This window comes from Cygnus olor, chromosome 27, assembly GCF_009769625.2.
Source record: "Cygnus olor isolate bCygOlo1 chromosome 27, bCygOlo1.pri.v2, whole genome shotgun sequence".
In the NCBI taxonomy this organism is placed as follows: Eukaryota; Metazoa; Chordata; class Aves; order Anseriformes; family Anatidae; genus Cygnus; species Cygnus olor.
Window position 1 is genome coordinate 2494581 of NC_049195.1, and position 26895 is coordinate 2521475.

Sequence of the window (26895 nt, forward strand, 5' to 3'; positions counted from 1 at the left end):
TTCAGTGCCCACCTCTCCAGGCTTTCCCTGTCCCCCCACTTCCAGGTTAGCTGCCCCAGAACTTTGTCCCAGCGTGCAGACTGTGTGCTCAGCCTGGCTGCCACCCCTTGTTTTTTATTTCATCCTCCATGTATCTGGCAGGCAACTCTCTGTACCACAATGAGATTTACTTGTTCACCCATAAACAGGAGCTTACTAGCTGGCTTCCACGTTGGGATCTCTGCAGGAACTGGTAGCTTGCATGGAAAAAAACACTTTGCACGCACCACTTGGCATCAGATCAGTGCTCTTTCTTTCGGAGCAATACGGGAATGGCAGGGGATTACGGTAATGGCAAGGATACTGCCTGCTACATCAGCAGAGCAGTAAAGTTACTGCTGCTCCTTGACAGCGTGGAGCTGAGCACTGCAACTGGGGAGGGTGCTTTGAGGGATGCTGGAGCCAGACCCCGCACAGGCACTGGGCTACAGGGGAGCAGAGCAAGGGTGAATCATCAAAACACCAGGGGGAGAGAGAGGGAGAGAGGCAGTGGATTTGCAGGCAGAGAGTCCCATCTCTGCGTGAAGAGAGGAGCCTGCTGTGTTGTGCTGTGAATCTCCTTTCCAGATGCTCAGAGGAGTTGTGCTGCCTTCTAGAGACTAAGAGGTGAGTGTGGACTGGGGCAGGCACCAGGGTGTAGGATGTGCTCTTGCTCTGAGCCTTCTCTCTCCACAGGTGGAATATTATCTGGTGGGTTTGGGGCATGAATCTGTCATTCTTTTGCTGCATCTCCTTGACTTGCTGGGAAGTTTTGTTTCATGTGCCTAAAAATCAAGTCTGATCATTTCTTAATTTTCTTGTCCATCTATACTGACCACGGCTATAGTGGTTACAGCTGCTCAGTGCTAGCCACTTTTCATTGATGTGCGTATTGAAATCTGTCGTTGCCTTTCTGGGAATTATTCTTCAACTCGTTCCCTCTTGTGGAAAAGAAAATACAAAGATCCAATTTTGTTTCACTGCAAGGAAGGCAAATTCCCACAGTGGAATACCTTTTATCTCCCCTCCCCCCATGCCCCCTGCTTGCGAACTGGGCATTTCAGGGCTTGCAGTAAGAGTTGCTTCAGCCCTCTTTGCCTGAAGGAAAATGCAGTTTTGAGACTCAGCTACACGGCAGTTGTTGCTGCTTGGTGTTTGCATAAGGCGCAACAAGAGGGCTTCATCTGAAAGACCTCCTCCTACTACTCTCAGAGCCTTACCTTAGCATAGACTTAACCAGAACAGTTAGTGGTGGTTTTTTCAGATGTCTGATCAATATTTTGGATGGGAACACTACACCTACATCTCAGTGTTGTGAAGGGCTTTCAGCTGACACTTGTAGCTTTCCGTCGTACCCCCTGTGCCTCAGTTCCCAGGCTTACCCTCACTTTGCCATCTGATGTACCCTTTCTCCATATTTAGTCAGCTGAGGCTGAGCTTGGCTTCCAGATCCTCTAAAATGTTGTGCCACTCAGTAGGAAACTTGTTCCTTGCAACGTCTTCTGCTTCGCAGAAATTGCTTTTCCCTATAGATTCCTAAAATGGGCTGTTCAGCTGGACTAACGAGTAGCTCAATGTGTAATGGGGTCACTTAAATACATCTCAGGTTAAACTCTGGATTTACAAACCTGCTTCACAGTTTGTAGTCCTGAATTGTGTCCTGCGGGTTTCTCCCTTCCAGAGCCAGTCTCTGCAGGTGAACTGATAATTACCATTGATTGCTGTCCCTACAGGGCAACAGGCTTCTGCTGAGAGCCTGGTGAGAAAATTCAGGCACCAAAATGCACGTTGGTCCCTTAGTTGTTAAACAATGCTGGGCTGAAAAAGGTTGGTTCCACTGGCTGGAGCCAGCCTGAGGAAGGCTCCCTAAAATAGCTTCCCGCTCTATTCTTATATGGGAACCATAGCAGTAAGCGAGCACTGCTTCTGGGAAACACATTGTTTGTGTCTTTGTCTCTTGCAGGGGGTGATAATCTGAAAGGAGCACAACAGCCTGCGTCACTCACATGGCAAACTCCACTCTCCCCTTCAGAGCAAGCCAGAAGCTGATGTAAACCAACTTCTATTCGTAGCCCAGGTGCCAACTGCTCCACGGCACGCAGAGGCTTTGAGTGACCCTTCAGCCCCTGAGGACCAGTGGTGGCAGGTATCTCAAATGACATTGCCGAGCAGACAGCAGCAGCCTTCACCCTGCCAGGTTTCTGCTAAGGCACTTGTAAAACAGGATCAGGACTAATGCAACGCAATTAAAGCATCAGTGACTTCCTCTTAGGAGACACCTAAATTTGAGGCCCTTTGGAATATTTATGTTACTTAAATATTGAATCTTGCCAAGAAGGCAGAAATGACCTTAACCTGTAATTCCGCCTGTAATCCTTCTCATCACACTACCCTGGGATGTAGGAGTAAGAGCCTCAGCCTCACTTCTGCACCCCAAGAACAATGCAAAAGGGGTTAAATTTGACTGAAATGGTGGCTATTAACTGTGCTAGAATGGTAAGAACTTAGGGATAAAAGCAGGTTTTCTATTCTGTTTCTGGATCCTTCTTGTTGATCCTGGTGCTGCACTTCCAAGACTTTCTTAAGAACTCTTTTCCCCAGCAAAGCCAGGCAAATGTCGCCTGTAGGACTTTCTGAGAACTGATCTCATCACTCTTTTCACCTGAAAAGGGAGTGAAGTACATGCATGAACACTGTCAGCCACTCACCATGGTCTTCCTCCCTGGAAACTCATCTGACTGCTCCAACTGCACCCACTCTGTGGGGCCCGTGAACATTTCCAAGGCCATTTTGCTTGGTGTTATTCTAGGCGGATTAATCATTTTTGGGGTTTTGGGTAATATCCTGGTTATCCTCTCTGTAGCCTGCCACAGACATCTTCAGAGCGTTACCCACTATTACATAATTAACCTGGCAGTAGCTGACCTCCTCTTGACTTCCACTGTCCTGCCCTTTTCAGCCACTATGGAGATTTTGGGCTACTGGGCCTTTGGGAGAATCTTCTGCAACATCTGGGCAGCCGTTGATGTCCTTTGCTGCACTGCTTCCATTATGAGCCTCTGTATCATCTCGATAGACAGGTACATCGGGGTGAGCTACCCACTGAGATACCCGAGCATAGTGACAGAGAAGAGAGGCCTCCTGGCTTTACTGTGCGTTTGGGCACTGTCCCTGGTGATATCGATCGGACCTCTTTTTGGCTGGAAGGAGCCAGCTCCGGAAGACGAGACCATCTGTCAAATCACCGAAGAGCCAGGCTACGTGCTGTTCTCTGCCCTAGGCTCCTTCTACCTCCCCCTGACTATTATCTTGGTGATGTACTGCCGCGTGTACGTGGTGGCCAAAAGGGAAAACAAAGGGCTCACCTCTGGTCTGAAGACTGAGAGATCCCGTTCGGAAGAAGTGACCCTACGGATCCACCGTAAAAACACTCGCGAAACAAGCGGGTCTGCATCCAACCCCAAGAGCAAGCACCACTTCTCGGTGCGTCTCCTCAAGTTCTCCCGGGAAAAGAAAGCTGCCAAGACCCTGGGAATAGTTGTGGGATGCTTCGTTCTGTGCTGGCTCCCATTTTTTTGTAGTCATGCCTCTTGGTAAGTAACGCGAAAACCGCTTGTACAGCACCTTCCCTGAAGGGAGGGCTGTGTTTTGGCCTGCCTACAATAGAGCTGATCAGAAAAGCTCTGAGGGAATAATTTTCCATTGGAAAGCTGTCAAAAATCAAAACACTCCCCAGCACGTAAACGGTGAACATGAAAAATGAAAGTCTGAGCCAGAGATGCTTTGTTAGGTTTGAAAGGGAAGCATAAAGTTCTGAAATAATGGAACAGTTTTAATGGCCTTTTTACATATAGAAAATATTCTCTCAGAACTAAGACTAATTTCTGACTGATTCTGCTATAGGAATGGTACCTTTATGTGCGTGTTTAAGTTTGTGGCCGGTTTTCCGGGTGATATAAATTTGTAAAAGGTCAAGACATAAAAGTATTCAGGGTCAAAGCAGCAGTTTACAGCCTTGGGACCAAATCTCCCAAAGTGCTCAGCATCTGATTCCCCACTACAAAGAATAATCAGCTTCCTGCCAGAAAGTTTCACACCATGAAACACCATATTCCAAACGAATATGTTCTTTAATTTATCATCTGGCCAGTCACAACACAGCAGCGAGGATCCTTCAAACTAATTTTACACTTCTCTGGCTCACATCCTATGCAGAAACCCACGGAGCCCACTGGCCAAACGCTGGCTGCCATTTCAATCATCACACTGACTATGAATATGTATTCACCAGTTACGATTCTAACGGGGAGAAATTTGTTCTGCTTTGCTATCACTGAAATATAAAGTAATTAGAATTTTAATTAAACCTTGCTCAGTCACCTTTGAAGAGACTTTGGGATTTAAAAGCAGAATACTAATTTTATACCTATATCTGAGGGTATGTGGCATATTACCCTAAAGTTTGCTGTGCAGAACTCTACTAAATACAAGCTTTTGAAACACAGAACCTTAAATCTGACTTGCTCAATTTCAGTAGCTTTTCTTGTGGAAAGGCGTACACTATAGAGGAAAAATAAAGTAATAGAAGTTTTAGCTAGTAATGGAACAATGTGTACGACTAAAAAAAAAGTCAGCATTACCTACGCACTAAAAGAAAGATTTGAGGGATTATTATTTTTTTAACCCTATAGAAATCTGTTCTTTTTCAATTAACCTTTAGTGGATTTACCAAGAACACCGGGTTGTTTCACAAAAACCTGCCCCTAATGTTGCCACATGAAAAACCAAACACTAGAGAGTCTTTTCTGTTGGTCAATGCTGGGAAGTGCTGGAGTTTGAGATGTCGATGTTACATAAGGGGAAGCCCTGAAAAGCCTGGCTCATGTTGCCCAGGATGTCAGCACGTTGGAATGCTGGTTGCCAAGATGTCTGAAACATACCCAAAAAGGGTTTGCAAGAACGCATCAAACACACTTTTCGTTTGCTAATGTGGTTGCCCACACAGAGCTGTTGCTAATTTGCTTTGGATTTAAGAAATTTTCTTGCATCTTTCTTTGACCCCTTATAAGGCAACTTACTTGAGGTTAGTTTCCCTCTATTATTAGTTTTTCTTGTCTTGTTGGTTTTAAAGCCTATAACAAGTCTTTCAAAACCTACTTGTTACTTTTGTTAGAGACAAAAAATATATATGTATTAAACAGACAAGTGGCGCAAGAGAAGTCTTCAAAACAAACAAGAAAACATCCTGAAGCAGACAGTTTCACCCCAAACCAGAAACTCATCCAGAGCTGATTTTATATGGCACTCCACATGTATACAAGGCAGAACACTTCCCCAAGAGATAAGCATTTTCAGATCTATACTGCAGACATGCGAAGGCAGGCACAGGTAATGGAAGTGGTCCGGCCAGGATCACGCATCCAGAGGGCTGACTTTCCAGCTGTACAGAGCACTCCCCTCTCTGCTGCTGAAGCCAGTAGCAATCGAGGAGCTCGTGATACAGCCAGTTAGAGAACAAGGACTTTGTTGTGCAAAAGACCAGCCCTGCAGCTTTTTTTTGTAATGGGACAGACACATAAATAGTTCCATCAGCTGCTGAAGGTCATTTCAGCTGTTTGTAGTCTCCCTGAAGCAGGTCCTCCGTGAAGGATGCCCCATGAAACAGAAATTCTTACCCTTCGCTACACAATCCCCTTCACGTGACTGGCAGGTGCTTGCCACTCTATGCAGCTGCTGTTCCCAGATCAGGAACTACTACTGTTTTATTTACAGCATGCTCATGATCCCCACATCTATTAACATCAGCTCCACCAGCTAAGAATTGAGGTAAAACAAGAAACACCTGGCTTGCTCAGGTGCATTATAAACAGGGGTGGAAAGTTTGGGGTGTATGTATGGGGAGTACAAGAGAAACAGAAGGATATAAGGAGTGGGATAAAGGCATAACATCCAGATCAGCAGGTATTACTGAAATTACTGCAGAAACAACTTGAGAATCTCTGCCACAAAAGAATACCTTAATTGAAATCAGTGTGTAAGACTGCCAGTGGCAATCTGTGTAAGTAATGTCTTTCTTACCTTCTTGAATAGAGTATCATTCCAGGCAAAGGGACTGTGCAAAGGCTTTAAATCCAATACGCCTTCTCAATTGGCTTCAGTGTTTGTGGAGTAAGCCAGGGAATGATAATCCTGTCGCATGAAAATAAATGAGGTTAAGATTTGTTTTCACTGCATGCCGGAGTGCAAACTCAGCCTTCACAAAACTTCTGTGAAATGAGTGTCAAAACAGATGACTTCCCCGGGAAGAAGTCAGGTTTTCACTTCTGCATGTACTCTGTCTGCCCCTTTAGATCTGGCCAGTGGACTTGCTCCAAATGAAGTTTTCCTGTAAGAGCTTCTTTGAATTCAACATGCCCTCACAAATTATTTAACAAAACTTACCTAGATCTAGGAAAGTTCTAACTAAATCTGTAATCTTTGTATTCCCCTAGTTAAATCGCGGTTCCTCTCTAGACACACTACTTTCATAGTGCAATGAGAGGTGTTTTTCCTTGATATTTAGGGCAGGCTTAGACTGACTGAAATGCGGGTTAAGCTGTAGCAACACCTGAACAGGGGTTTCATCTGAGATCCAGCATGAACTGTGAGGTCCTTTGTCCACGTCCAGTGGCATCTATAAAAGATACCTGTTCTCAGTAAGTCCAGGTTCTGTCTGCCCTGCAGCAGTGGAAGTCAGATAGGGTAAAGTGCTCTTTATTCTACTAATCTCCCTTTGAATTGCTATTACCTCCTCCTCCTCCCAAAAAATAGAAAAAGCTGTGAAATTCTGCACAGATTCTTCCTATAAATGCCATTGCCTAAGAGGAGCCATGCCTAACACTTCAGTGCTTGTATTAGGTTGCGAGGAAAGGCTGAAGTTTGCAGACATCTACAGCTCTCTGCAATTGCTTTCTACGCAGATTTTCAGATGTATCCACCCAACTTTCCTTATTCTACACTAGGCATCAACCTTTTCTATAAAGATAAGTGTAGAAGGGACATACTCAGCAGAAGAGTAAGTTAATCAGCTGAATAGATTACTGTCCTATTTAGGAACTCAAAATACTTTCTCTGTATACCTCGTACTCAGCAAGACTGCTGCTTGCTTCAGACAGACTGTGAGAGCACCCTACCCCGTGCAGGTAGCCTATTCTGCCCTTCAAATAAGGTGGCTGGAAATGATACTTCCCTGTCCACTCTATGGCTTTTACTCCCACATATCTACCACATTCATTGCCTCCTTTCCTTTAACCATTATTTCTCTTCAGCAAGACTTCATGACCACATCCTAACTGCTAGCCACTTAATGCCAGCCCATAGGACCTGAGCTTCCCTGGCTAACAACCCCTCGTGTGATCCATGTAGCCAGAGCAGCTCTAAAAGCTTTAGTGCTGGCCACGCTTTGGTTAGCCTGGGTTTGGCTCAAGGCATAGCCGTGCTACAGCACCCCATACAACCAGCAAGAGCAGGGGATTTTACTGCATGCACTCCTGTACAGGAGCCACAGGGCGCTGCTTCACTGGAGGAAACGAAGATCCGTGACCTAGCAAGGAAGGCTGTTGAGTAACAGAACTGCATTTTAGTTTTCCTAAATTAGTCAAAACCTTCTAATCACAAAAATTCTGTTTTCGACGCAGCCAAAAAACGAAATCCTGCTGCTCTACACAAATGTTTGACATTTTACCAAAGCTCTTTAAGAGCAAGAAAGAAAAGATGCCTTAAATGAAGCAATATTGCTTTTTAAATTAGTGATAATTATCGTAGAGCAACCACGATCTCCAAGGCTCCAACTAATCTGGATTACTTGAAGCTGAAATAGAAAGCTGAGAACAGGTTTCTGGAGGAATCTGAATGTCAAGGAGCAGCAAAGGCAGGGCTGCTCCCTGAGGGAGGGTGATCCAGGGTGACAACAGTGCAGGCAGCAGCCACATCCCCACCAAAACCACGTCCTCACTGTACCTGAGCAAAGCAGGCAGAGGTGGCATCACCGGCAGCTACAGCTGATGTCCTGTAACCACCCCAAAAATGTAAAGCAACAAAGCAGTGTCAGCAAAGGACAAGCCTGAGCCTCCCAACATCACTCAGATTGGAGCAAGGAGAGGAGCGTGACCTTCTGTGCAGCTCCTGGGCCACTGGGCAGGTTCTGGTAGAGGTCCCAGACGAGGCTCCTCAGGGCAGTTAAGGCTGGTTGGTGCACCTAGGGCTGGGGCGCACCGAAGTGCTACAGTAACAGCCTGCTTCGTCCATTTCTGTTTGTGGGTTGTTTTTTTTTTTCAGTTGGTTGGTTTGTTTTCTTCTTGCAGTCCCTGGAAAGGGAAATAGACAGACAGATGTGAAAAGAAATGCTCAGAACTAGGAGAGTCTGGAAGTTCAGTGCATTCCCCGAGCGATGGGACTAGTTTTCGAGGTGATGCTGAGGACGAGGTTACACCTGACAGCGGATCTCCCAGAGCTGCTCTGGGAATTTTTCAGGTTACTTTTCAACAGCATAGATGACAGTACTTACAGGTCATTTTGAGATGAAACAAACACAGAACTGATGGAATAATGAAAAAGGGTTCGGGGATGACACAAACAGTCCTGTGTTAGGATTGATGGTTCATCCTACTGACCTGGGAGCCTGGTTTGCTGTCCATTTCTTGTGGCAAGCTCGCTTAAATCTCTCTGGTTGTGGCTGCTGCTTTCAGACACAGAAAGAAGACAAAAGAGAAAGTGTGATCCAGGGTGCCATGGGGGAAATTACAATGCAGGCTACTGAAATGGGCAAGCAAGGCTTTTAGTGTTTGTCAATCATTCTCAAGATGAAGAAGAGCAGAAAAGAGGATACGCTGGAGGATATTTAGAGTAGTAAATTAGTCTTGTGAACTGACACAAGCCCTGTCAAGGGAATCCTCTAATCCTGTCTATGTGCCCGTCTGCAGCTGGTTTCTAATTACTGTTTTGTGGTTGTTTTTTGAACTGGAGTCTAGGAGGATAACTGTCTACTTTTACTAGAGGTAAACCAGAAGCATAAAATGCAATTTTCTCTCTGCCACTGATGCAATGTCTCAGGTAGGGAGTGGGAACATGCACCAAAACCTGGAGGTTGGTGGATTCATCCATTTGTTTTCCTGGGAGGTTTGCACTTGTTATATGTACCATAACTTTAATATGCTTTAATAAGGTGGCTGATTCCGTTTTAACACCTTTCTTGGGCTCCACAGGCATGAGTCCATATCCAGTCAACTCAGCTAGAAATAGGAAACTTCCTTTTGGAAGCCAAAGGTGACCAGACAAGACAAAAAAAAAAGCTGCAGCTGTTTACAAGCTATCAGATAATGGAAATTCATCTACCTTAATCATGCTGGCTAAGGCACGATTGACCTGTCCTCCTCTGTGTTGCAAGGCTGGGACAACACAAAGCTTCCCACTTGTCTATGAGGGTGCTATATTTCCCAAATTTCACCTGATTTTTGTTACCAGTAAAAAACACATCAGATACAGCTTGCTGTCCTCTTCCTCTCTTCAGGATCATCCGAGTCTCGATTCAGTAGAAGTTCTCCTGTCAGAACACGTTCTGATCAGCTCCCACTGTTTCGGGATGAGCCATCCTCCACCCTGCCCACTTGCTGGCAAAGTAATTGGGCTCTGGGCCATGTTCCTTTGTCACCAGCAGCCAGAATATGACAGAGCTGGGCCAGAGAAGTAAAGCGGGGATCTCTGCTTTGCCTGTATCTCATCATAGCAGGGATTCAACTACCTGCTACTGTCTTGACATTCATACTGTGCAGCTTCCTGCTCCCCACCTGCTGACTCCTGCAGACAGCGGTGTTTTAATGAGCAAAAACTGGGAACATCATTTCAGAATAACAGACAGGATCCAACTTGAGTGAGATACTGAGAGCAGCTTAAACGTGGTTTTTAAGGTCTTTTAGAGGCACAAAAAGGAAGTGCTCTTGATTCATCCATTCCCCATCGTTTAACCAACAGTGTAATGGGAATTAGCACGCTGGGAGATTCAGAAATGAGCTGAGATCTCTCAGTAACAGGTTAACTGCAGGTGCTGAACAGCAGGTCAGCCATTTCCCATAGAATCGAGATCACTTTGACTGATGATACTGACTCAGTGGCTAGTGCTGTCTTATCCTGTGAAGGCAGTGTCAAAGAGAAGGTGGTTACATGGCAGGAGAGGAAATAAATTCGCTGATGGGGAAAATAAGGAAGAGCAAGCAAGAGTTTTCCTGGGGAGGAGAACTGTGTCGAATTGTACCAGCATTCCAGGGAAGCACAATGGGACTGCAATACGTTACCCTGGCATTTCTCCGCACAGGAGGCGAATAAAACTTTTCATGAATCACCCCTTTTCTTCTGTAGAATCGGCCAGATGGTCTCATAGTAGTAAAGAGAGGCACAGGATCCTCCTGTCCCTCCCACCCTTTTACTTGGAAGGCAGAGAGTAAGGCAAGCAGCCCGAGCACTCCCTTGATATCATCATGGCTCGGTCATCCAGTACTCTGAGAAGCAAGGATCTGAAGGCTTTTTCTTTTCATTGTTCAGCTGATAATAACATAATAAAGTAAAATGAATAAAAGCTGGGACAACAATAGTTTTTATATTAGAAAATGCTGAATTCCAGCCATGGTGGGAATATTCAGAGCTAGATTCCCTTCATTAGCATTTCAGTGTGTTCCCTCGGCGACAAAAAGGAAAACAGAAATAAAGGGAGGAAAAAAAAAACGGAATAAAGCCCCAGCTTATTCTGTGGAGTGATAGTCACAGGTTAGAGAGAAAAAGGGTGTTTTGCACTCTTTGAGTCATGGAACATGGCTGTGTGTAAGCGTGTGTGTTAAGTCATTGAACAGGGAGAAAATAAGCCATGAAGAGTCAAGAGGCAAGTTTTTTGTCTACTCACAAGGGGTGTTTTTTGTAAACATGGACTGCAAAGGCCTTGTTGGTCTAGGTTGGTAACAGCCACCCTGAAGCCAATGGCAAAAATACCATTGACATCCCCATGGCCAACAGTTCTCTGCTGTTACCACATCCTGAAATGTTATGTCCCACTGACTCATAATCCAGCAAAGGAGCAGAAAGAATTGCTAATATTAATAGCCATTGAAACTGAAAACAAGAGAAAGAATGTGGAGTGAGTTGTGCTACGTTTCGTGATTCATACCTATGGCTTTCCAGCATGAGCTACCTGTCAGGGGGAAGGCTTGTCCTTGTCTTCAAAATGTTCTTGCTTGCTGTAGTCACCACCTTCAGGCTCCTGGAGTAAATGAACCAAGAATGTAATTTTCACTCGCTCTCCTCTGAAACATCATGGTGCCATTTAGAATCTGTTAGTGATTGAAAGGTGATGAATAATTCTCCCACCCCACCCAGCAGATTTCAGGCTTTGTCTTCAATTTGGATGCACAAGGGCTAGATACTCAGCTCTTGCTAAGAAGTGTAATTCCAGTGTTGCTAACCCCAAAGATTCCAAAATCACAACCAACAGTCACACAGTGACAAAATCATGAGACAGGCTGAGATAGACTAATCTTTTCAAACTATCCCCTGAACCATCAGATTTTTTTTTTAACTTTTAAATGAAAGCTAAGGTTTTATTGTAAATGCATGACGCCGGGAGCTAGGACTTTGGGAGGAATATCAAATGTCGTAAAAATGTCAGCAATGAGAGCCAGAACCGTTCCACTGCAGTAACAGCATGGGAGCCAGAATTTCACTGGCAATTGGACTGATTCGTAAAACAATGTTATTATTTAAGGTTACACAGGTAAGAAAATCTCAGTTTACCTTCCCATGTTTTTTCTTTTTTTTATCTGCTTTCTAAATCTGCATCTGCGCACAGTGAATGTGGAAATAGTTGCTTGATGAGATGTTTGCTCTTTGCCAGAAATATCATCCATCCTAAGTGGGTACGACATGAAACAGAGCATAAATTAGGGCTGAAAAAATCCAAATAATCAGAGCACCATTCCCAGACTGACCCATTCCTGTTCTCTGTCTGTTCCATCTGTCTCCTTTGGAGAAACATCCACACCCCACTGAATGCCCCAGAGATCTGAATTCAGGTCTGTGAAGAGGAACAACCTCTTGCTCCTCTTTCTATGGCTGTTTATTGCAGCTCAGGGATGTCTAAGCACAATGTCATTCTCATTTTCCCCCTGAATCAGCCCCAAATTGCAGGTCCTGGGATATGCTGGCTGTAAACGTGTAAGTCTTAACAGATGCAGGCTCTTACCCTTCCCCATGTCTCTTCTTACTCGATACTTAACCACTGTTCTGCATTTCTTCCACTAATTTGATTATACAAAACCCAGAAGCGTTTCCTACTATTGAAGGGCTCTTTGATCCCATTTCTGTTCCCACAGAAGATACTTTCCATAAGGGAGCTGCAGGGCGAGACGTGCTGGGACAGCATATATGTACAGAGTGCAGCTGCTACGTGTCTGCAGCAATACATATATATATTTATACGTATGTATATATAAATATACTTCCTATGGGGTGGTCTGTGTTTGACCTGAGACGCAGTATAGAGTGCCAGTCTCATGGAATAAAGTTCAACGCTAGCACTGAGCTTGGGAACCCACGATGAAACACATTTATCTACATTAGTAGTGCAGACTCACGAGAGATCCAGAGAGTCCCTGGTAGAGTCAGTCCGTGGGAGAATATCAGGGCTCTTCTGTGCTTCATTCTCGGGGTCTTTAGGGCAATTGCTCTGGAATAGGACAGATTTTAGGAACTGAGTTTCAGCTTCGCCTCTCTGCAAACCACACCGCTATCCTTACTTTCAATTTGCTGTGATTATAGAGGAATATTCCCCAGGTGCCAGAGGCAAGACGTGCTTAGATTTTCGGTTTAAAATGTGCACTTTTCCTGATCCCTTTGGGCTCTTAAAGCCCTGAGAACACAACGCTAACAGCACTGGGTGGTTCCCTGCTCACAATGAGCACTGGTACCGCACACAGCTGCTCCCTGCAGGCTCTGAATATGAGGCCATGACCATTTTGCAGGTTGGTGCTGGTTCCTCAGCACACCTGGGTACAGCCCTGATCTCCTTCAAGCACTATTGGAGCCATCCCACCCCGTCTGCCTTTTCCTGTGCTTTGACTCAACCACAAAATTTGTGACGTGCAACAAAAACGGGAGAAAAAGTAGTGAACTGAAACAGAGCTGCAAGATTTAGCCATGGAGCTGGATTTTAACAACACAACGAGGTCCACAGGTCATAAAAATCTGTAGGATCTTCTTCCTGTGGTGCAAAGGAAACAATACATAGTAAACACTGCAAATTTCTGAAGTCTGGGAGCTTCTAAATCCCTCGGTGCTGTCCGTCAGTGAAATGACGCCCGACATCAGCACTGGCTTTTAAACAACCTGTAATCAAGCAGCTCTGTAACTTGTGACTAACAACAAAGTCAAATTACATCGTTGTGACTGAATTGGCACTTACTCACCGGGAGGTGCAGGGAAAACTTCTCTGTCAGATCTGGAGAAACCTTAAGTTCACAAACAGGAAAATAAATGATGAGGGAAGGGAATGCAATCCTGACATTTTCAGGGAGAGTGATGAAATACTTAATGGCAAATGATCTCAGGGGGCTAATAATACATTCTGCTTTATTTAATTTTCATCTAACAAACAATTGCATTGTGCTAGTGACACTTGAAAATCCTCAACCTTTTGAAAACAAAGCAGGAATTCAAGCATCATTTAGTCAATCTAAAGTCAAAGGCATTAAAGGATCAGTTTAAGTTTTCTTTACTTTTCTTCCAGCACAAACTGTAGAGGGACAATGGAAGAGGAAAGCTCTGAACTGTATTTGGTTTTGCCACTATTCACTAGTTCATCCCTGACAGTGTAACCAGGCAAGACATTAAGGCCTGTGAACAGGGTGAAGAATTAGTTTTAAGAAAAAAATCTTTTCAATTCTCAACCACTGCTCGCCATCCAACCTCTGCTGGAGGATACCTGGGTGGCAGCACTTGTTTAGTCTAAGGTTACAACCAGCCTAGAGTGAGACAATTAGGAAAGCTTGCTCTGGAGAATCGGATGCTATTATAATTCTTTTTTCTCAGCCCTGGCTATTGGTAGGCAGGTGTCCAAATCCAAGCTGACACTAATTGGCAGCCACTCAGTGGCCAAGGTTTGGATGGCCGAGGTCTCTGAACTACTTACCCCAAGGGTGGATGAGTCATGCCAACAAAGCTTTGCTCAGACACTGTTCAGGGCACGTTTTCCTCTGTCCGTGAAGATCCAGAGAGCTGAGCATCACTGCGTAGCACTTGGCCTTTCCTCACCCTGCAGGGACCCTGATCACCTTGCCCAGCCCTTGCACGTGCACAGTGTCCCTGGGAGCACAACATGAACACCCTCCCGTGCCAGGAGGAGTGCAAGGAAATGAGGTCGTGAGGAGCTAGCTGCCCCCCAGAAGGGAACGGCCTCTGTGATTGCTTCTATAAGCAGACTTCGATTGGTTTTTTTCATTTTACAGTACAATATCTCCATATTTAGGAGTTGTAAAGGCCAAAAGGCAAATGAGGTCTTCTGCTTCATCACACTATATGTCACAGACCAAAGGTTTTCACCTAGTTTCTCTGTAGTGCCTCACTGCTACATAGGAAACAGACAACCTTATACTGAATACCTTAAAAAAAAAGAGAATTCACCACTCCGCTTTGTTACTTTTTCTCATGGTTAATCACAGCCATTGTTAAAACAAACAAACAAAAACCCACCCATGCTTTATTTCTACTTTGACCTTGTCTGACTCGAACTGCCGGCCACTGCCTGGTTAGATGTCTCTGCACACTGAACAAAATACTTTATCACCAGGCTCAGCAGCACTGTTTGGAAATTACTCCTACTTGCTAGATACATCCACCACTGGTATCAATCATGACAGCAACATTACTGAATTTTAAACTCCTGGAAGAAAAGAACACATTCCTAATATTCTGTGGGAGGCGTGATGGTCCCCAAAGACCCAGGGAATACAGTATTTTCCCCCTTTTGCCAGACACTCTGGCAGGGAACAAAATAAGCTAGGGAATGTTTCTGAACTACAGAGCTAACCAGGTGCCTGCGCTGCTTTCTGGGGCCATTGAAGAGGACACCGGACTTCTGTCAAGGCACTACACAAATACTAATGTGCCCATAGCTCCTCGCTACGGTTCTGCAAAGCACAGAAGGATTTGGCCCACTGTACAGAAGATGCAGGACATGAAATAATTTCTCTGCCCTACACAATAGCTCAGCAGCTCAAGGTTTAGACAAACTGACCTTGATTTATATGGCTCTGGAAGTTGACGAAGCTGTTGGCATAAGTAAAAAGAAGATCCATAGTATCTCTACTTTATTTTACATCTAGCTCTGTTATGTATTGGGTTACATATTGGGACTATCAGCTCCAGCCCCAGTTCCGCCAGGATTCAGGATTGTACTGACCATGTTTCTTCCTCTTGGCATCAGGACCATTTCATTTACAGGACATTACGCAGTTATAACAAAGCCTGTAGGCAGAGCTTTAGCTGGCCTAAACTTACAGAACATCACAGACTAGCACAACCAAATGCAGGGAAGATAAAAGCTACTGTCCTCGAGCCTGAGTCATATCCATTCTGGAAGGAACGAGTTAACGACAACGTGTGATGGGACCTACCCTAGCAAAGTTCGTATGCTCTTAAAGCTACTTCAGTTTCTTTTCCTTTCTCTGACAGCGAATTGTTCCAAGGCAACAAATCTCTACGCTGATGAACCAAAAATGGTTACATTAATAAATTAGCATGCAGATCTCCCTCTACCCCCCCCCCCCCAAAAAAAAAAAAAAAAAAAAGGAGCAACAGACAGAGTCTGACACTGGCTCTTTACTATTTTTAGCAGGCTTTGGCAAGGCACTTGCATTCCAGTTAAAGGGAGCCAGAAGTTGCAGCAAACAGGAATTGTTATTGTTACCCATTTTTACACTCAGCCTCATGTTGCTGATTCCCTAAACCTAGATTTGTTTCACCTTTTGCCTTGACACAACATGGGGAAGCAGTGGATATGCTGCACCTAAATGAAGAAATAAAGCGAGGATTGAGCGGGATTTGGGCATTTCAAATCCTTTTGTATTTTTCATCTGCCAGCGGCTTCAGCTAGAAAGTTCTCCAAGAAGCTTATTTTGTTGTTTTTCATTACAGGAAAGCAGCAGTAATTTGCTGAGACGTGCCTGCTCGCTCATGCTAAACTGCAAAATAGCAATTGCTGTCTTTAGCACAACATTTTTTGGTCTTAAAACACTTGCCAGCATTGAAACTGATAGTGAAAGTGGTGTAACTAGCCAGCTGTGAGCTCGTGTTGGCTGCCCAGGTTGCACCTGGAGCTGAAATCTGAGGTTGAGCTGCTGGAATACAAAGAGCAAGCTCCTTCGGTATGTTGTGCATTGCCTTTGGGTATTGGGACTCACTTCCCTGCAAAGCAGCGGCTGCTCCGACATGCACCTGACAGCCCGGGTCTTGGGGGACTGCTCCAAAGCCAGCGATAAGCGGCACGATAACCTTCGTGACAGCAGCGCGTCCTCGGGGCCGTCGGTGCCGCTCCAAGCTGGTGCCACGGGCAGACAGCATTGCTCCACGCAGCACAGACCATGCTCAGCAGAAGCAGAAGGAGCGCGCCATTAATCACCCTGCACTATTTGCGTCTCTGGTGCAGGCAATATTTTGATACGTTCTCACACAGGCAAAAAACACCCTGAGAATTCCTCTCCGGCTTTCTCCGCTTGAAAGCTTTTGCTGCACTTGCTGTAGCTTTGCTTGGCAAAGATGGGAAGCAAAAGACTCAAAGCGAAGTTCGGCAGCTCTCGGAATTTAATTAGGAGGCTCCCTGATTACATTATTAGCTTTTCCAGAGTCAGTGGAGGTCTAAGAAACAGATCAATCCATGTAGAGCTTAGGAGCTGCCTGTAGAAAATAGGTAAACTGCAGAGGATGACAAATGTGTAGATAAAATCCCCCAGCATTTCTTCCAGCATGCACATGCTTACAATTTTTTGGGGGGGAAGCAGGAAGAGAAGGTCAGTGTTAGAAGATCCATTTATTCCATACCTGATTATAAAGGCCAAAACAAGCCAATTATGTTTTCTGGGAAATGACTTTGCTTCCCGTGTCCATGGTCTGCTATCCAGATTACTGACAGTGGAGTGATAGAACTATTTTTTTTAACGTAGGAAAGCAAGTAACGGTCTTTCCCTCGACAACATATGGGAAATATTTCTCTCTTTTTCTCATTCTAGATCCACTTGACAAGACTGGTGTCTTAGAAGTGCTGTTATCACTTATTTCCCACCCCAGCATCACACAGAGTTTGGTTTTCTGTCTCATTCACATTCAGACAATACTGTTTTTATTTCCAAGCAAAGAGAAGTACCAACGAGAGAATTAAAGGATCTTGTTACAATGGCTGGTTTCCAGTGTCATTCAGGAAAAGCAACAAATTTCTAAACAATTCTCCGTAAGCAGCAGTGTCGACTCTTTGATATCCTAAATATGGCTCCATAGCTTTACAGTAACATCTCTCCAGGAGGAAATCTCTTAAGTGTTTACTGACATCCTATTAAAATAATTCAAAGTGAAGAACTTGCTTATAGAAGCAGTAAGATGCTCAAATTGTATTTAAACAAAAAATCAAATGTTTGGCGTTGGGGGAAATGTTCCCAAGATTTTAAATCAGCAGATATCTTGTATTATGAAATCCTACATTATCACTTATGTATTGTAATCTACTTTAAAAAAAAGCTGTTAGTAATGCTATTTCAATCAGCATGGTGACTTGAAGTTGACTGTTGTGCCAGTGAGGACTAATAAGTGCATCATCAATGACTGTCACTGATTTGCTGAATAACCTTTGTCAAACAATTTCTAATATTTTTGGATGTTGTCCTGCCTCCCATAGAATGAAAAGGCCCACAGGACTTTCCTTACTAAGGAGCCACCAAAGTTCTTGCTCTTTGAACGGTCTCTGGGAGATGAGCTTGCAAGTATATACCAGTTTCCAGTATATTCCAGTTTCAGACCCTCTTCAGTGTTCACTGACATAAGAAGAACCTTTCCTTTAACTTCTCTGAATTTTAGATGCATGCCATGAGAAAGACAAATGTAGATTACTTTTTCCCAAAAGGCTTCAAGGGAAATTGAGCACCCAGTACTTTATCTTCTCTAAGGCTTTCAGTTGTAATGTAGTCAACCCAGTAATCCACTTTCTCAGATTCTAAAATGGTGTGGTTTTCTTGCCCTTTGAAACCCCTTTTGATGAATTCCATGTCATGGTTGTTGTTTGGCTAACTAACCTTGAATTAAAAGTCCTAGAGGAAGCAACTTCCCTTTATCACTTGGTATCAGTCCTCTTGCCTCTCTGGCTGTAACTGGGTAAATACAATGCTTGTTTAATGAAGTAGATGGCTTGAATATTGACTTGATCTCTGATATAATGTCCATGTAATTGCACAACATCATACATTCTGAAAGACTCGTTCCTGCAGGAATTAGGCTTTGAGTCATAAATTTTGCAAGACAGAACAGAATCTTATTTATTTTTTTTCCAGTGTTTAAGTTTCTTTGGTTACCTGCAATTTCTCACTGCCTCTGCCTTAACACTCTGTATATTTTCCATTTTAGGTTCTTTCTTTCCTGCAATCAAACCCCCGGACACGCTTTTTAAAATAACATTTTGGCTTGGATATTTAAACAGCTGCATCAACCCCATAATCTATCCGTGCTCAAGTCAAGAGTTTAAGAAAGCGTTCCAAAACGTCCTGAGAGCGCAGTGCCTCCCAAGGAAGCATGCAGCAAAGAAGCAATCCCCAAGTTTCAACCTCAACCATCCTGCTAGCCAAAGCATGGAAAGCAGCAAAGGTGTGGTCCGTATCCCCGTCGGCTCGGGCGAAACCTTCTATAAGATCTCCAAGTCTGATGGGGTCTGCGAATGGAAGATATTCTCTGCCGTGCAAAGCATGCCTACAAAAAACGCAGTTGCTAAGGACAAGTCTAGCTGCACTGCTGCCAAAGTGAAAAGCAAAGGTTTCCTCCAGGAATGCTGCTGTGCAGGCACTTCAGGGAATGTGGTCCACGAAAACTGTAAAGTGCCAACCATTAAAATCCATACCATCTCCCTCAGTGAAAACGGGGAGGATGTCTAAAGGACTGAACGTGCCTACTAGCGTAGGCTGGCAAACTTGTGGTTCTGCTGATGGGAGGTTGCTCTTTCTATGGGAAGTTGCTCTCTTCACTGGGAAGTAGAAGTAGAGGCTATAACAGCTGAAGGGGGTTGGGTGAAATGAATAGAGTACCGTAAAACAGTGCCAAGTCTTTTGAGGAGTGGTGTCTTAGTGCTGGGAGCCTGACCAAAGGCCCTAAAAGACAGTGAACGGCTTCAGTGGATGGTGAGCACCTTATGCTCTTCCATAAGACTGGCCCCTGCAAGTGATTTGCCTGATATTTAAAGGCCTTATTTTTCACTCTATTCCCTTGTTTTAAAGGCCAACTGCTCTGATTTAGGCGCAAGGATGGAGAAAGAGCAAACTACAAAGCTCCCATACTCATTTCAGCATGAATGCTTTCAGACAGCTCCGAGTCTAGAGCCACCTCTGTGACTTTTTAATAATAAAAAGATAAACATTGATTTAACAGCCAGGAGAACTGAGGTCGGGAGGCTCAGGTCTTGGGACAGTGTTTACAGATCTCTGCTTACTTTTTGTTAAGGGACTGTGGACAAGAATGCGTTCCTACCGTGTCTTGCCTCTTTTGTTCATCTCCAGGTCCCGGTTTGGCGAGGTCCTACACCCCTTGCTGAAGAGGCCAGGCAGCTCTTTGGATTACACCTTCAGCTGGCCAGCCGCTGTGGTCCTCATCCCTGAGCTGTGCCAGGTGGGGATCTGGTGTTCTGCAGTGGCCACAAGGCTGCTGGGCCTCCACCTGTCTGGAAAGGCAGCAACTTCAAATCACAGGGCACAGCAAAACTCTCTCGGCTCTTGCCCTGCTTGGGGTTGCTCGAAGTTTCCCGTGGTGCTGTGGATTTCGATAAATTCCACTGCCAAGAGAAACTGAGTCCAAGTGGCTGCACCCCACCTAGCTTCAGAGACAAGCCAGAACTTTTCTTTTTTGTACAACCCCCTGAAATCCCCAACCAAATCCAAATGAAAATTTGCATGCGTCCTAAGTTTCTTTGGAGGGTGTCTGTGCTTTGATGTGGGTCTGATAAAATTCAAAACTAGGCAAGGCATCATCAAATAACGTTTGAGGAGGTCACTTCCACTAATCCATTTGTTCTCCTTGATCCAAGTCCAGAAGGGGACTGCTTAAAAACTCAAAAACTCCTTGCCCAGGTGCTTGCGCTAGTCAGATCCCAGGGTACCGCAGTGCCACCATCGCTGGATAAGAGCTGATGCTTTGCTGTCTCCTTGCCCAGTGTCACGCCACATTCCTCTTCTGACTCCTCCAGTGCAAACTGCCCTAAGCCTTCCAAGAGACCCTGGTACCCTGAAGTCAGGAACTTGATCCCTGTTCAGAGCAGTGGGAGTTAAGCTCATTAAATGACTTAAGCATGTACATCCTCATGAGAAAGGGCCTTCCTTTGGGAATCTGGGAGAAAAGCATTTGGAAGGATGTTATATTTTAATACAACTAATCCAAATAAATAAATAAATAAGCCGCTCAGCATCTGGAAGAAATAGGGGGAGGAATTCTCTGTACAATATTAGAAATAAGCAGCTCTTGACATAACTCCTCCTGAGCCTGCCAAGTAAGAATGCAGTTTCCTTGAAACAAGACACAAGCTTTTACTCATGTCTCGGATCCTGCACCGTGCTGCATATCTACTAGCTTGGAAAGGAAAGGGGCTTCAGATAACTTTTACAGGATAGGACCTTGGAAGGACACCTCAGTCATATTGATGAGGAATCATTGTTTATTCATCTCTCACTCAATAGTAAGTCTCCAGCATCAACAGAATTTCAGACTTCTGCGTGTTTTATTTATGCACAAATGAGGTTTCTTTCCTCCTGCAATCACGTTTGCAGCTAGAACACTACCAGAAAATTTGCAAAAAGTAAAATCCAACTCTTAGAGTCTTGTAATACTGTTGCTTTGCACAATCCTGGAAGCAGGAAGCCACCTCAGAGCCTAAATGCACTTCTTATCAATACAGAGCCTGTTTTACATGGCCAGGATGCTAACAATGCACCCCCGTCATAAATAAACGTTGAGCTCAAGGTGAAAGAATAGCGTAGATGGACCTTAGCCTGTGTTTTAAGTAACCAGCTCACAGACGCAGGGCAAGCTAGTGAGTTTTCCCCTTCATTTGGCCCTGTTCTCAATGCATTAAAATTGTGTGATACTATTACACAATAGAAAACCTACGAAGGTCCCATATCTGCCTGTCCATTTTCCTTGTACCACTCGCTGCCTCAGATACACATCTCATAGGTGTTTTCAGGTGCTAATAAGTCACATCAGGCAGAGGACTTTCTTCCCCAAGCCTTCAAATTAATGAGCACACAGGGAACATGAAGCTAATATCCCCCAGCCCAGCCTGCAGTGGTCCTGCAGACATGGAGAAGAGACTTGAGTTTGGAAGCACAGTGTTTTTCAGCCCATTAAGGTTTTGCTGTGTTTGGTGTGCCAGTAAATGGCACCTTCCAGCACTTCTGCTTGGACGAATGAACTATCTAGCTCAGCTGATTGACTTAAGCAAATATGTTTGTTCTCTCGTATGAATGCTGGGTAAGAAAGCTACAGAATGTCCCAAACAGGTTAAAATTAGAGAAGACTTCAAATCCAATCCCTAGACTCAAAGCTTTATTTATTTCCAAAAACAGGTATTCACAGACAGCAAGCCTGTGACATTATCCTATTTTTATTTTAAACAAGAAACCCACCCCACCCTTCAAACTTTTCTTCAGGTTTTTCAATAAAGACTAGGATTTGAAACCAGGAGTGTTGAAATACCACAAAAAAATATTCTCATGGTATTTCAAGCCAAGACCAGAAGCAGAAAAGCTGGAAATCTCATAAGAAAGTCACATGAGACTCGTAGCCAAGGTTTTCAGTCTCACGGGGTTCAAATACATGGGACACTTATTTGAAGAAAACCTGAACTCTGAAGCATTTGAAAACACCCATTAAATTGAGCAAAGAGAGGAAGATTTAGTATCCCCACTGCAGCCACTTGCTGTCTAACCCCATTTGTATACCTATTTTATAGCTTGGACCAACAAGGTCACTTGTGCCATCTCTCCTCTGGAGCACTTTACATAGCAGCTCTCCAGTAATTTTAGATTTGCTGAGGTTTTGTGGTGTCAGGCAAAGGGTTGTTGTGGAGCTACCCATGGGTTAGAACAAACGGCTTCCTCCTTTAATTGTGGAGCACTTCTTTACACTCACTTCAGATTCAAATTATATTGCTACTACAGAAGTCAGCGTGCTGGTGGCACTGCCTGGTTTCAGGGACAGGAGCAGAGCTCCTGCCTCAGAGAGGCAGAGGTTAGAATAACGAAGTCTTGGTCTCAATCTTTACCCTTTTTGTCTGTCATCAAACGCAGTAAAGAACCTCTTTTTGTCCAGTGACACTGGAAAGCACTCGGACCTCCGCATCAGGCAAGCCTGGTCTAGCCACACCTCTGCTGCTGTCACATCTGCCAGCAAAAACAAACACATGATTTGTCTGGGTCACTCTGAGAATTCCCGCATGAAAACCGCCCGGTTCCCTCCCCGCAAGTAGGGTCATAGGCACTTGTCATCTTGATGGACATTTGGACTGACAAGTTTCAATAGCTGTAGAAGGAGTTCTAGAGGGGGAAAATAAGTGCATATTTAAACAGCACAGATTTTTCTGTTATTTAAAGTGAACTTGGCACTGGTAGAAGAGCTACAGCCCCAGAGTCTGAAGGTTGGTCTGTATAAAAAGCACTAGCAGCACAAGAGATTCCCCACTGGCTTGCCACCTATCATCATAGGTAAAATTTCTCTACAATCAGGACTCCGTTGGGTGGGTTACTCTAGGAATACATAACAGAAGAGAGTCAGGGAGTTTAGAAAACAAGGGCAAGTTGGTCAGATCACTGGAGTGTCATGATTCTCCTTCCGTCACATCCACTGAACCACACTGACCGGTTAATTGACATGTCCTGATGGAAATCTTTGAGGGTTATATACATCCATCTTTGAGGGTTATATACAATATACGCTGTTTGTGTATATTGTATATACAGCTTCCACAGTCAGTGTTCATTTAGACTTACTGTATTATGGTTTTGAGGCTTCGCATACTCCTTCAGCTTATTCAGGTCCCAAATACAGTAAAGTTTGCCCATTATCCAAATGTCTCCTCATTTTTATGATTTCTACACTGCCAAGACCAAGGATAAATTATACATCATATAACGAAATATTTCCCTTTGCCAGGCTTTAATGCCTTGAAAAGCCACAGCATTAAAAAGAGATTGGAATATCTCTTGCTCTTCTACTCAGATTCAGCAAACAGATTCACAAAGCTTCTTCAGTCCTGCAAAATTCCCCTTCTTGACTTCTTCAATTTTCTGAAAGGTAACAGGGGCTGTAGTACCTTAAAGCAATTGAAGTCAGTTAAAAAAGCTCTTATTGCTATACTGAAGTGGAAGTCAGCTTTTCCTAGGCATGCCTGTTAGTCTCACGTTAAATAATGTTGATGTTTGAATGGATTTTTAAGAACTCCCGTGTAAGATAAAGCTACTGAGGTAGAGTGACTCAGTGATTCCTTAAGGAAGATTTCAGGCATCCCATACTGAATCCACGCTTGGTAATTAACTCAGTATCCTATTCAGAGGTGCCTTTACCCTCCTTCCTGTCTTAGTATTGGTTGGATAAGTAAAACAACGCTGAAAACCAACTCAATAGGACAGGCTGTTGGCACCAGTTATTTCGGGATGATTGCTGCCATCAACAGCGCCAAAAAGCAAAGCCAAGCCAGTCTGCGAGACACTGCACGAAGCTCCAGGCCTATCTGGGACCTCCCCAGGCAGTGTCGTTGTTTGCTAGAAGCAAAAGGCCCCCCAGAGCTCCTGAGAGAGCTGCTGGAAGGAGATGGCTTTGCGCTCCCTGCTCTCTATCTGCACTCCTCATGCCTACTTCCAGTCATCCTTCTGCTCGGAGCTCGTTATTCTCACCACCATATCAGCCCTCAAGTTGTTTCCCAAGAAGCCCAGGAGCCAGCTAACGCTTTTATGAATGAACCTATCCAGTATTTACTCTGCTTCTTGCCTAATTACAACGAGATGACAGGGAGAAGGGCAGACCCTTTGACCAGACTAATCCTGTCTTTTCCTATCGCTGCACCAAACTAAACCTTCCCTATCCAGAAACACAACCACCTACATCTTGAAGGCACTCACGAGCAGACTGTTTAATGTACGACAGTATTATGAAAATCGAGGCGCTGCAAGAGAGTTTCTGATGCATTAAAGTAAGATCTTCCACACAGCTTGATAAACGTAATTGAATCACTTATTTCCCAGGAGGAGATTAAGCATTTGTACTCGGGATTCAAGTAAAATGTCAGGCCTTCTATGCAGAACATGCTGCATATTTCTCATACTGGCAGAGAAGGAGAAAAGTAGCAAGCATGAGCTAAGGGGAAATGAATTGCTAAAGAGGAGAGCCATGTATTGTGAGCAAATATAAGAAATAACATGTTTTTTTAGTTCCACAACATGCTCAAAGGGCCGGTTAATGTAGATTGCTATCTGTTAAGCTGAGCTTAAATCCAGCCTGAAAAATTCCTCTCCTTTAGCATCACGATACCTTTGGATCTTTTTCAGAGTCAAAATGCCCAAGTGTTTACACCAAAAAGCAAAACTGATTTTCCACGTGTCAGACTAAATGACAAGACCTTCCTGTATCGATCTGCATTTCTACTGTCAAAACTTGGTCATTTTTCTGAAGAAAAAAAAATACAGCCGGCATTTCAGCAGATTTCCACTTAGACAGCAATTCCACTCAGCTAATTATCGCAGCATCATTGTTTTGTGGCACAATACCTTTGCTGAATAATGTTAAATACCTGATTGTACTTATGTTACAACCGTGGGAGTTGTATGCAAGCTGGTGTGGTTTTATTTTGTTTGTTTGTTTTTGCTTAGCCAGCCTTTGGTTGCAGAAAAAATGTTTTATTTCTCCTCTGTCTGCAGCAGCATTTCGCCTGCATGTTGAACAAATTTGGCTGCCAATGGTTTCCAAAGACATTTCCTGAAATGAGCACTGCATTTTCTGGTATTCTGATGTCATTGAATTTTCTATATGCTGTTTTTATAGGCCTGTTTATTATGCAACATGTTTGAACAGTCATACTGGTCATTTCCTTGAACAAAATTGAATGTATATGAAATATTGCTCAGTGAACAAATAAATTATTGGGGGGGAATGTGCACTTTGTGACATGTGAGCTACAGGTTTGTTTGCCTGGTTTTCTTTCTTACATTTAAATATTTATATGTGACCTTTCCCTTACCACAAATCCCTCAAGTAGAGGATCAGGTGGACCAGGTAGAGTCTTTCTGTTGATCTCAGTGGTTATAGTGGGAGTGAGGGACACGGAAAATAAAGGAATCACACTTGTGTTTCTTCTGTAAAAAGTCAGAGTTCCCAAACAATTTGAAAGGAGACTGGTCCTTACCATGCTTGTTCAGTTTGCTTACAGTAAAACATCAGGTCCCAGATGAAATCCAGTCCATTTTGCTGTATCCCTTATAAACAAACACTAACAGAACAATCTCTGTCAACCCAAGAATGTAAATCCTCTTTGGGAAAGACAGTGCTGAATGACTATTTTCCATGATTTATAAAGGGAAAACAGAGAAGGAAAGAGATTTCCAAAACAGCTGATACACTAAGAACTTTGAAAGCCCTGCCTGCAGTTGTCACTGGTGAAACCCTTGAAAATTTCACCCTAGGTCTCAGGAAAACTAAGGAGAAAAACTGCAAGAGGAAAAAACAACAACCATTGCTCTTCTGCTTCTTTTACAGATCTGTTCTTCCTCTGGCATAGGATAAATGTTTGCCCTGTATTACTTTGTATTGTAGGAGAGCCTCAGCTTCACTGAGGACCAAATTTTGGCCCTTGAATGATGCAGACATTGCTCTACAGAATTCCCATTTAAATTTATGGATGGATGTGAAAATATCGCAGCTATAAATAACAGCTTACAGCGTCAGAATGCTTTTGTGATCAGTACCTTTACTGCCAGATAAAGGAAGTTATTTTTAGTCACCGGTAGGAAAATTTTGTAGGAAATGTGTATATTTTTGTACATATAAAATAAATTCAGATAAGACTACATAGGACTATGTCAATCTTTCTTAGTGGAGTGGTTGCAGCTCCTCCTCTGTTACAGGACGCGTGTCCTTGCTGTGAACCTGGCAGCAAACCTGCCAGGTGAGGACAGGAAGGAATTACGTTTTCTGACATACTGGATGAGGATTTTATTTTCCTAACTTGGTCATGATTTTCTGACCTTCAGCACGTCTGAGCACTTGCAGTGCGTTTAAATTCCCCTCTGTGCAATGGATGTGACATATCCCAACTGTCCCAGGAATGCTGAGCCTCATAAAATACCATCAATGATTTTGAAAAGCTGACGTATGTCAGGAAAAAAAATAAAACCTGTTGGTGCATTTGTTTCCTTTCTTTACAGCTACATGAATTCGGCAAATGCTGCCAGTGCTTTTTCTGGGATAAACTTCCTACCCCTTTCCGGTTCCTCGGACATCCGTGCTAGATTCTCAGCAGCTTCTGTCCGCTCAGTTCCATCAATAAACTGCCCCCATTGCATCCTTTTTCATAAG

The 26895-nt window shown here is 43.9% G+C and overlaps 1 protein-coding gene and 2 long non-coding RNA genes across 5 annotated transcripts in view; 1 reads left to right on the top strand and 2 right to left on the bottom strand.

Moving 5' to 3' along the window:
* On the top strand, positions 1 to 25501 carry ADRA1A (adrenoceptor alpha 1A). The gene is given in 4 exon segments (XM_040538499.1): positions 1 to 645; positions 1982 to 3588; positions 3590 to 3611; positions 18700 to 25501. Coding segments are annotated over 3 exon segments (1431 nt in total). The 5' UTR covers positions 1 to 645; positions 1982 to 2700; the 3' UTR covers positions 19221 to 25501.
* Positions 5291 to 15228, bottom strand: LOC121060581. The gene is made up of 7 exons (XR_005814881.1): positions 14225 to 15228; positions 13503 to 13544; positions 12672 to 12763; positions 11833 to 11946; positions 11210 to 11302; positions 8168 to 8363; positions 5291 to 6207 (listed from the first exon to the last, which is right to left on the bottom strand). It is a non-coding gene; the product is annotated as an uncharacterized LOC121060581 (long non-coding RNA).
* LOC121060580 overlaps positions 18196 to 26895 on the bottom strand; it is a 21603-nt gene continuing 12903 nt past the window's right edge. For all 3 annotated transcript variants that reach the window (XR_005814879.1, XR_005814878.1, XR_005814880.1), the window contains one exon: positions 18196 to 22712. This is a non-coding gene — a long non-coding RNA (uncharacterized LOC121060580). The remainder of the gene's footprint in view (positions 22713 to 26895) is intronic.